Source organism: Bufo bufo, chromosome 6 (genome assembly GCF_905171765.1).
Source record: "Bufo bufo chromosome 6, aBufBuf1.1, whole genome shotgun sequence".
NCBI classification, from domain to species: Eukaryota; Metazoa; Chordata; class Amphibia; order Anura; family Bufonidae; genus Bufo; species Bufo bufo.
Window position 1 is genome coordinate 282757699 of NC_053394.1, and position 12195 is coordinate 282769893.

Genomic DNA, 12195 nt, shown 5'->3' on the forward strand with positions numbered 1-12195 from the left:
ATGGCAGGACCGCAACAGGGGGCAGAGATAGGGGCAGGAGGATCAGATGGGGGCAGTGAACAGTTAAAGCCAGGGGGCACAGATGGGCAGCTGGTGCTGATCAGGCAGAGAGCACGGAAGGGGCTGGCAGGACACATTACAGTGCACAGATGGGGGCTCAGATCGGGACAGGGGGCAGATGAGGGGCACAGATTGGGGGCAAAGATCAGCTAATGCATGATTTCAGGCTTTGATCTGAAGAGTGCAGATCAGAGCCTGAAACCGGCATTTTTACACTGCTGCGCTCCAATTGGTTAGTCTGCATAGACTAACTAATTGGAGCGATCGCTGACAAGGAACCACTCTGGACCCTTGCCGGCATTACTTGACTCTGCACTGCCCCTGGCAGTGCAGGGGCAGAAGCTTTAATCCAAGCGCTTTGCAGCGCTTGGATTAAAGAGCTCTCAGGACGTTTATATACGTGCTATCTGAACAGGGTATGTGCAGATAGCGCGTATATAGACCTATGGCAGTTGTGAGGGGGTTAATGGTAGCCTATCAGTGGAGGTCCACCCTCTTGGACTTCTGCTGGTCAGTACAGTGAAGGGGCTGCAGCACTCATGATGACCACTTAAATGGGATAAGTTGCGGTAAAGGTCAGAGCTACCCGTACGGAGGAGTGGCTGTGTTTATGTAAACCACAAAGGGTGTGTGGCTTCCACGTGACCAGCAGGGGCCCTGGACCAAACATGGCTGTGTTCACAATTCAGCTGGTTGTTATAGGATTCAGACGACAAGCCTGCTGTCAGACACACCTCTAACAGTCTGTCTGGCCTTCTGTAATGCAATGCCCAGTGTTTGACTGGCCCAGCAGAGTACCAGAGGATCCTATGGTGGGCCATGCTCTGATTCCATCGTGGGACCCAAAGGTCCAGGAGAAAAAATAACATTTGGAGCATATGACTTGCCACTAGGGTCTATTTCTTTGAATCAATATCTATTAAACTTTTATTGATGATAATTTCCTCAGGTGGGCCCAAAGAACCCCAGTCCGACCCTGGCAATGCCCCATTCTTAAAGGGGTTGTCCAAGTTATATTTATTGATGACCTATATTCAGGACAGGTCATCAATATCAGATAGGCGGGGGTCCGACACCCGGCACCCCCGCCGATCAGCTGTTTGAAGAGAAGGCGCGTGCCGTGCCAGCGCTGCCTCCTCTTCACTGTTAACCTTCTAGCCGTTGCATCTGCAGCAGTGAGCAGGTGTAATTACACCCAAGCCGTCCCATTAATTTCAATGGTACGGATCGCTGTATAGGAGCGATCCGTACCATTGAAATGAATAGTACGGATTGGGTGTAATTACACCTGCTCACTGCTGCAGATGCAACAGCGAGAAGGTAAACAGTGAAGAGGAGGCAGCGCTGGCACGGCGCCCACCTTCTCTTCAAACAGCTGATCGGCGGGGGTGTCGGACAGCAAGGGAGCTGGTGTAGATTTTGGGTATAATCTATGTCAGTTTCCTGGAATACATTACAATAAATGTGCCTTATCCTTCAACGGCCACTCCCTGCCAACCCCACTTTTTTGAAAACCCTCCAAAAGTGGGTTATGCTCCAAACTTTGCAACACCAGTTTTCTGGTGTACAGGGGTTGATAAATGTCCCCCACAGTGCCTGAACACCAGAACAAGCTATTGCAGGATTTCTGGAAGATTTGAGCCAAGCTACTGTAGTAGCAGATTTAAGAATACCGCTCTGGAGCATAATACAAGCTGTTAAAGGCGTTATCCCACAAATTTAAAACTCTTTTTAAGACTCTTTTTCTTATCTAGAAGACATTATTTCCTTTCTGTGGGTAGGCAGGCAGCAGCTCCTCACATTAGACAATCAATCACCTGCAGGGTGCATTGCAATTGGCTCTTATTAACCATTTTCTGTACAGAAAATTGTCCCTCACAGACATACACATGGTATGTAATGCCCTCACAATTTCCTTCTCCACTGTCTAGACAGAGAGCATGTTAGTCCACCTTTGAATGCGGGAGAAGGTGAACCAGAAGGATAAACAGCAGGGGGCGCTATGAGGGAGGAAAATGTAAATGTACATAAAAAAGGAACAGTATTTTATTGCATATACAGTATATTGCAATAATGCTTTATTTCATATGCCCTATTCATTGCATAGGAATATTTTTCATGGGATAATCCTTTTAAATATGTGTAGAGCAATTTATACACATATTTATTATCCTAGAATTAATCTGTATAATCTAAAAAAAAAGGTGGACATAAACTTGGAAAATATTTCCTTGGGATGTCTGTGCAGCAATGGTGGGCTTGGAAACAGCTTGGTAATATGTTTTATATCTAGCATTTTTACTCTTCACCTCTATAGCTAATATTCCTTTTATTCCCCACAGAATGTCCTCAGGGTCCTGACATCCTTGTCGTCTTACTGTCGGTCATGGGAGCCATTTTGCTTGTGGGACTGGTGGCTCTGCTCATTTGGAAGTTGCTCATTACTATCCAAGACAGGCGAGATTTTGCCAAGTTTGAAGAGGAGAGGGCGAAGGCGAAGTGGGACACGGTAAGAATGGGAGAGTGATATTGATATCAACTATAATAGATGCAACTATTGCAAAACTACAACTCCCAAAATGGCAGCTTTGTAACAAGGAATCTGAACAAAACTAGATTTACATAGTAATGTAAGATGTGATTAACTTCTGCTAAGGGCCTTGGGAGTGGCAAATGCACATTTTCTACTGAGAGTCAATTCCCATCAATGGGTGAAGCATAAGGTCAGGACACAGCCCTTGGGGTATACAGACTTCCTGCCATTGCATCTCCATAATAGTTCAATTATACTGCTAGTTCTCAAGAAGGTTAGGCTCATAATGAGCTACTGAGTTTCAGAAATGTGAGATTTCACACATCTGAGCTGATCTACTACCTATATTTAGAAGGGTAATTGGATTGTCAGTTTACACTATATTAATACTAAGCCCTTCCTTACGTTCCTGGAGGTGCCATATGAACCCAGATATAGCCCCATTTTCACCTAGGCATCCCCCCCTGATATGAGCATCCCTTGCCCTGTGCTGTATTACGCAGGGCAAGGGCTGTTTGTATGTTTTTTACACTGCTAGGCGGAAGCTTCCACCTAGCAGTGTTCCCGCTGACGTCACTGGCACTGATGGGTGGGTTTAGCGCTGCCCGAGCCGTTTTAGCCTCCGCCTAGGTTACCCATGATGAGACTGTTTATCACCAGATCTCCAGAAAAGGCGTTTGTCCTGCGTGATTCAGCGCAGGGCAAAGGAGAGCATCGGAGCATGAAATTAATACAAATAAGTCACAGGGGCCTGATGGGATACACCCAAAGCTATTAAAAGAGCTTAGCGGTGAACTAGCAAAACCATTAACAGATTTATTTAACCAATCACTGGTAACAGGAGTCGTCCCAGAAGATTGGAAATTAGCAAATGTTGTGCCCATTTACAAGAAAGGTAGTAGGGAGGAATCGGGCAACTATAGGCCAGTAAGCCTGACATCAATAGTGGGGAAATTAATGGAAACCATACTTAAGGAGAGGATTGTGGAACATCTAAAATCCCATGGATTGAAAGACGACAAACAGCATGGGTTTCCTTTAGGGAGATCATGTCAAACTAATCTTATTGATTTTTTTTTGATTGGGTGACTAAAATAATAGATGGCGGAGATGCAGTAGACATCGCTTATCTAGACTTTAGTAAGGCTTTTGATACTGTCCCAATAAATTGCAGTCTTTGTGCTTGGACTCCCATATTGTTGAATGGATTAGGCAGTGGCTGAGGGACAGACAACAGAGGGTTGTAGTCAATGGAGTATATTCAGACCATGGTCTTGTTACCAGTGGGGTACCTCAGGGATCTGTTCTGGGACCCATATTGTTTAATATCTTCATCAGCGAAATTGCAGAAGGCCTCGATGGTAAGGTGTGTCTTTTTGCTGATGACACAAAGATTTGTAACAGGGTTGATGTTCCTGGAGGGATACACCAAATGGAAAAGGAGTTATGAAAACTTGAGGAATGGTCAAAAATCTGGCAACTAAAATTTAATGTTGATATGTGCAAGATAATGCACCTGGGGCGTGAAAAACCCAAGAGCAGAATATAAAATCAGTGATACAGTCCTAACCTCAGTATCTGAGGAAAGGGATTTAGGGGTCATTATTTCAGAAGACTTAAAGGTAGGCAGACAATGTCATAGAGCAGCAGGAAATGCTAGCAGAATGCTTGGGTGTATAGGGAGAGGCATTACCAGTAGAAAGAGGGAGGTGCTCATGCCGCTCTACAGAGCACTAGTGAGACCTCATTTAGAGTATTGTGCTCAGTACTGGCGACCATATCTCCAGAAGGATATTGATACTTTGGAGACAGTTCAGAGAAGAGCTACTAAACTAGTACATGGATTGCAGGATAAAACTTACCAGGAAAGATTAAAGGACCTTAACATGTATAGCTTGGAAGAAAGACGAGACAGAGAGGATATGATAGAAATTTTTAAATACATAAAGGGAATCAACAAGGTAAAAGAGGAGAGAATATTTAAAAGAAGAAAAACTGCTACAAGAGGACATAGTTTTAACCCCTTAAGGACACATGACGTATCGGTACGGCATGTTTCCCGAGTCCTTAAGGACACATGACGTACCGGTACGTCATGTGTTGTTCCGATCACTGCCGCCTGGCCGGCTGTGATCGGAACAAGGTGCCTGCTCAAATCATTGAGCAGGCACCTCGGCTAAATGCACGGGGGGGTCCCGTGACCCCCCCATGTCGGTGATCGCAACAAACCGCAGGTCAATTCAGACCTGCGGTTTGTTGCGCTTTCTGCAGTTTCTGATCCCGCGGGAATCAGAAACTTTAGTATTCCTAAAATATATATGTTTCACTCCTAAATGATTTTATCCCGGTGGGAGGTGCAGGGGGGGTGTTGCAGGAGGCGGGTGGTGCGGCAGGCGGGATCGCGATCCCCCGCCCGCCTCCCCTTGAATAATCGTTGGTGTACAGTGGGTATACCAGGGTGTCAGCACATTGCTGACACCCTGGTATAAACGGCTGACATCTGTGATGCGATGTCAGCCGTTTAAACCTTTCCATACCGCGGTCCGTACGGACTGCTGTATGGAAAAGGTTAACAGCTCAGGGAGCTCCCTCCCTCTCCCATTGGGGGGCTGCTGTGCCTTTGCAGCCCCCCGATGGAGAGGGAGAGAGCCCCCAGACAGCCCCCCTCCTTACCCTTCCCCGTCTGCGCAGTTCTGGCCACTACTGAGCAGACGGGGAAGGTTCCATTGGCAACAGGACGCCGTCTCAGGCATCCTGCTGTCCATGGTGCTGAACAGATCTGTGCTAAAGGCATAGATCTGTTCAGACAAAGTGTAAGTAAAATACAGTACAAAACACTATATGGTGTACTGTACTGTATTATACAGACATCAGACCCACTGGATCTTCAAGAACCAAGTGGGTCTGGGTCAAACAAAAAGTGAAAAAAGGTGAAAAAAAAGTAAAAATCAATAAACACATTTATCACTGATTAAAAATGAAAAAAATAAAATTCCCTACACATGTTTGGTATCTCCGCATCCATAACGACCTGATCTATAAAACGGTAATGTTACTTTACCGGAACGGTGAACGCCATAAAAAAAAAATAAAAAAAAATATGATGAAATTGAAATTTTGCCTACCTTACTTCCCAAAAAAGGTAATAAAAGTGATTAAAAAGTCGCATGTACGCCAAAATTGTAACAATCAAACCGTCATCTCATCCCGCAAAAATCATACCCTACCCAAGATAATCGCCCAAAAACTGAAAAAACTATGGCTCTTAGACTATGGAAACACTAAAACATTATTTGTTTTGTTTCAAAAATGAAATCATTGTGTAAAACTTACATAAATAAAAAAAAGGTATACATATTAGGTATCGCCGCATCCATATCGACTGTCTCTATAAAAATATCACATGACTGAACCCCTCAGATGACCACCGTAAAAAATAAAAACGGTGTAAAAAAAGCTATTTTTTGTCATCTTACGTCACAAAAAGTGTAATAGCAAGCGATCAAAAAATCATATGCACCCCAAAATAGTGGCAATCAAACCATCATCTCATCCCGCAAAAAATGAGACCCTACTTAAGATAATCGCCCAAAAATTGAAAAAACTATGGCTCTTAGATTATGGAGACACTAAAACTTTTTTTTTGTTTTAAAAATGAAATCATTGTGTAAAACTTACATAAATAAAAAAAATTGTATACATATTAGGTATCGCCGTGTCCGTGACAACCTGCTCTATAAAATTGCCACATGATCTAACCTGTCAGATGAATTTTGTAAATACCAAAAAAAAAAAAACTGTGCCAAAAAAGTAATTTCTTGTTACCTTGCCGCACAAAAAGTGTAATATAGAGCAACCAAAAATCATATGTACCCTAAACTAGTACCAAAAAAACTGCCACCCTATCCCGTAGTTTCTAAAATGGGGTCACTTTTTTGGAGTTTCTACTCTAGAGGTGCATCAGGGGGGCTTCAAATGGGACATGGTGTCAAAAAAACAGTCCAGCAAAATCTGGCTTCCAAAAACCATACGGCGCAACTTTCCCCTACGCATATGGGGTGTTTCTGTAAACGGCAGAGTCAGGGCAATAAAGATACAGTCTTGTTTGGCTGTTAACCCTTGCTTTGTTAGTGGAAAAAATGGGTTAAAATGGAAAATTAGGCAAAAAAAAGAAATTCTCAAATTTCATCCCCATTTGCCAATAACTCTTGTGCAACACCTAAAGGGTTAATGAAGTTTGTAAAATCAGTTTTGAATACCTTGAGGGGTTTAGTTTCTTAGATGGGGTCACTTTTATGGAGTTTCTACTCTAGGGGTGCATCAGGGGGGCTTCAAATGGGACATGGTGTCAAAAAAACAGTCCAGCAAAATCTGGCTTCCAAAAACCATACGGCGCACCTTTCCCTCTACGCCCTACTGTGTGCCCGTACAGTAGTTTACGGCCACATATGGGGTGTTTCTGTAAATGGCAGAGTCAGGGCAATAAAGATACAGTCTTGTTTGGCTGTTAACCCTTGCTTTGTTAGTGGAAAAAATGGGTTAAAATGGAAAATTAGGCAAAAAAATGAAATTCTCAAATTTCATCCCCATTTGCCAATAACTCTTGTTCAACACCTAAAGGGTTAACAAAGTTTGTAAAATTAGTTTTGAATACCTTGAGGGGTGTAGTTTATAGAATGGGGTCATTTTTGGGCGGTTTCTATCATGTAAGCCTCACAAAGTGACTTCAGACCTGTAGTGGTCCCTAAAAATTGGGTTTTTGTACATTTCTGAAAAATTTTAAGATTTGCTTCTAAACTTCTAAGCCTTGTAACATCCCCCCCAAAAAAATATCATTCCCAAAATAATTCAAACATGAAGTAGACATATGGGGAATGTAAAGTCATCGCAATTTTTGGGGGTAGTACTATGTATTACAGAAGTAAAGAAACTGAAACTTTGAAATTTGCAAATCTTTCAAAATTTTTGGTAAATTTGGTTTTTTTTTATGCAAAAAAAATATATTTTTTTTACTTCATTTTACCAGTGTCATGAAGTACAATATGTGACGAAAAAACAATCTCAGAATGGCCTGGATAAGTCAAAGTGTTTTAAAGTTATCAGCACTTAAAGGGACACTGGTCAGATTTGCAAAAAATGGCCAAGTCCTTAAGGTGAAATAGGGCTGAGTCCTTAAGGGGTTAAGTTGCATTACTGAAATAAATGAACTTTGCACGATATTCTAATTTTTCGAGTTTCACCTGTAGTTATTTTATAGGGAATGAAAGTATTTTAGAAAAACACACATGAATGGTATAACTAGTTACCGCCTAATAACACTTTTCTTATTTCAGGCGCACAACCCCCTCTACAAAGGTGCCACTTCAACCTTCACCAACATAACATACCGTGGGAACTCGGAGTGATCTAAGTCAATGAAGAATCAATGGACTATTCTGAGAAAAGACCACTGCCAAAGAGCCACCGCTGTCAAGCCTCATACATGCCTCTGCTGCTTTGGGGCAAGTGAAACCACCATGTGCTTCTCAGCACCATTTCTTAAAAAAAATAAAAAATTAAACGTAAGATTTACAAGGGACTCTTACACTCCTGAACAGATTTGACTGTGACCATAGATCAGAGGCCTTGCCTAGCTGACGCATTGCAGCTCTGAGCACTGAAACCTTGATGGACAATTATTTGCTCCAACATGATCAGAAGGATCAGAAGATTATTATATTTTTTTTTACAAAAATTCTACAGGTATCTCAGGAATGTGCATCACATGGCAGATCCCCTCCCCAAACAGGACCAAACCTGTTTATTTCTCCACCCATAGGACATATCAGTACCTATGAAGATGGGAAGAGTCTTTCATATCGTAGCTAAAAAAAATACTTGTACCAGGATCTATTTAGATTGGAACCTAGAATTTATTATTGAAAAGCTTCCTTTAAATTTACCATTGTATGGAATCTTCCCTATTATTTTAGGTGGTTTATGTGTAGGTAAAGAGTTTCCACATTTTACCTCTTTTAGGTGGACATACCTTGAGATGCTTACTTGCTATGCAACAATACAGAGAGTTAAGAGGGGGGAAATTCCATCTGACTGCTTGAAGAGGCCACAGATGCCCATTTTGTCAGTGTTATAAGGTCTAGAGTTCTACCGTGGCTAAAGTACTCGCCCAACAGCCATTTTGCCGTATTTACAAACTTAACATATAGCGATAAGCTGAAAGTGGACATCCGCTTAAAGGGGTTTCCCGCTTTCTATATATTGATGACCTTTCCTCAGGGTAGGTGATCGATATCAGATTTGTGGGGGTCCAACACCTGGAAACACCACAGCGTGTCAGCCACCGCTGCTTTAAACAACACAGTGGATGGTCAGATGCAGAATGCAACATCCACTATGCGGTGGCCACTTCAGCATACTGCAGCTCAGCTTCTAGGTTCCTTAGAGATTAATAGGTTTAAAACAAATTTAAAAAAATAATTCTGTGAAAAGTGTCTCAGGTTTTTTTCATGCATATCAAGACTGTGTTCTTTGCTGTAAGTTAATACCTCCTTCCTAATGGTTTCTGCAAGGTAATAATGAACAGGAAGCTGTACTCCTGACTGTATTTCCTGTCTTTGATTATGATGCCACCCAGTGGACAACTTGTAAAATTGCAGATGTGCTAATAAGTTTTCTTCATCTTGGAGTACTTGTGACCTCAGAATACGCAATAGTAGAGTTGTACAGTCCTATATGGAGCTCAAGCACACATCAGTATGTCTAGTTTGCAATGCAGTGGATGAAAGTTATTAAAGGGGGTTTTCTTGAACCCAGTGGGCCCCTCAAGCCCACCTTAAAGGGGATATCCAATACCATAAACTGCACCCCCATGTGCTGAACCCCTCACAGGGAATATACTTACCCCGCTCCCTGCGCCGCTCCTGGTCCCCGCACCGCCGCTGAAAAAAACATCCGGTGTCAGGCGGAGCAGCCAATGGCCGGCTGAGACGGGGATGACCCTCCCTAGCATCGCGGTTAGTCTAGCCCACTCATACTCGCACACAATCCTAATTATGTATGTAATAGGAGTGTATATAGACAGAGGCGTAGCTCCTGAGCACTGACCAGCCCCCCACAACCGCCACATCCAATTTACAATCCTACTGTCTTATGTGGCAGCGACACCATGCACTGGTTCCCAATTATGCCACCTCGTATAGCCACACCTGGCCAACACCTACTCTCATCATTGTACTTACAGGAGGCAGAAATGTGAACCTTGCAATTTGTAGAAATGCAAACTCTAACAATAAAATCACAACTTCACAATGCCAAATTACATTGCGGTAAATTAAATCTATTTGCCTTGAGGCTATGAAGAAGAAATGTTCAGTGGTCATTATTGGTACATTTCTTCATATGGTTATACGTATATTAGTGGATAAATTGGTAAGACATGAAGAGATGCTAGGTACACCTATAGTCTGGCCTAGCCTGATCTAATCTAGTAGCAGGATCTCATGTACTTGTGTTAATCCAGACAAGCGCTTCAAGGGGAAAGCATTAGCTCATTTATTCAATTTTTATAGGGTTTTTTTATAAAGTCTCTTTTCCAGGTTATAATGAGAAAAGTCAAAAGGCTAAAGCTTTACCTAGCACCACATACAATGACATCATCACTCTACTGTATATTCATTATGAACATTAAAGAGGTATAATGGATTTATTTAAATAAAACATCAAAGGTATAATGAAACGTCCTGCAATTTTCTAATATACTCTGGGGGACATTTATTAAGATTGGCGTTTCGAAGGCCGGTCATAACCTCTGCTACGCAGGTGTGAGATGCACCACCATTAGTAAGAGGTGCAAGCCTCTTAATATTTGTGACAGATCTCTGCAGGTCCATACATTTAGGTATAATTTGTGCCCGCTTCCTGGCATAAAATATAATAAACATGACAAACCAGCTAGACCAGGCCCTGCATTGGGCGGCACGATTAGGGTGGCCACTTGCTTCACCCCAAAAAGCCAGACATTATAAGCCACGCCTATGCCCACTAAACCACACCCCCAGATTCAGAGGGTGATTTCCGTGCACCAGAAAAATAAATCTATGACAGCAAGGTACCTGGCATAGATTTCTGGTCCTCTAATATGTGCCCGTTTTCTAGTACATATACTGTTAAATTAGTTGGGCTGCAGAGGTCCTGCCTATGGCCCACGTCCAACCAAAACCACCCAGCCACTTTTTGTAAAAGTGGGGAGGGTGGCGGCAAAGTGCAATAAGTCACAATTTTTGGTGCAAAACAGCTCTTACACTCATATTTGTGACTTTTGTATACCAGAAAAGTGTTCGAAATTATACAGTCCCAAAGTATATTAGAATTTTGTAGACTCTTTCACTACGCAAAATTGGAAGAGCTATTTAAAGGGACTGTAAAAATTTTCAAGCATTCACACATTCTTTGGTGTTCCTTTGAGAGCCAAGTTTTAATATTATCCCCCCATTTACTGCACCAGTGAGTGGTGAGAGCCATACATGCGTGGCTTCCTCTCCATTCCTGGGAGCTCATGAAGTGGCCCATTCTTGAGATAATTTGGGACCTGCACATATCAGGCATTAATGGCATATCCTGTGAATCTGCCATAAATGTCCAGATGGGACAACCCTCAAAGGATTCATTTTTATAATGAGCAAAAGTACATCAGTATTATGTCAGTGCACCTCCACGCCATCCATAGTTCTTTTATGTGACAATATGATCTATGGGAAAAGAGGATAGTTGCAGCTGCACCCTCTGCATCCCCTTTCAGCCATGCCACTTGCTGGGAGTTACTCACCTACACCGTGCAATGCTTTATCGCATCATAACGTGGTTACTACTGAAGATGGTCAAAAATTGTACTGTGGATTTAAAAAACAGATAGCATTCATTAGGATAAAGATAGTCAAGATATTTCCATCAATAAGGAAAGACAAAAGTATAAAGAATAAGGGTATCCAACTGATAAAAAAAGGCAATAAACTGGTACTGTGCTGTGTCCTGTGCAGTGCAGCGCAGCGCAATGAGGGCAACCAGTCTTCCGTGAGATACTTCATACAAACGATCCCACCCGGAACATGCCAGAGTAACCTGTCCAATCAGAGTCAAATTTGGCCAGTCATGCTATATATTTGTATTTTCAATCGACCATGTCCGAAAAAAATCTAACCTGACATATCAATATGATGATGAATATCAAATAATGGGCGTTAAAACTGCCAAAATCAACAGTAATATGTAGAAAAATAGAGAGAAGGAAGATTTCTAAAGATTTGTGCTATTACCAACGCAGGAGATCATCAGGATTGTATCCAAGTCTTGTTCTTTTATTAATACACTTAAAGACAACGCGTTTCAGCGGCAAATAGCCTCCTTTATCAGGTCACTGTAACAGCGTCCTCCTTCTTTCCATATTTTTTTACATATCACTGTGAATACCCCGGACACCGATTCAAGCGCAAACCGGGTGAGGACAATGGCAGCAGTACAGCTGAGGAGACCTATTTGCGGCAAAGTTCCTCAAGCAACAGGCCTATATAGTGGTGGAGACTATTCACAACGAAGCAGGGGCAGTA

The 12195-nt window shown here is 42.4% G+C and overlaps 1 protein-coding gene across 1 annotated transcript in view; it reads left to right on the forward strand.

Annotated features, from left to right (window-relative positions):
- Nucleotides 1-8009, forward strand: part of ITGB3 (integrin subunit beta 3) — an 89390-nt gene extending 81381 nt beyond the window's left edge. The window contains 2 exon segments of the mRNA XM_040435622.1: nt 2403-2569; nt 7927-8009. Of these exon segments, the coding sequence (XP_040291556.1) occupies nt 2403-2569; nt 7927-7998 (239 nt within the window). The 3' untranslated portion in view covers nt 7999-8009.
- The last annotated feature ends 4186 nt before the right edge of the window (nt 8010-12195 follow it).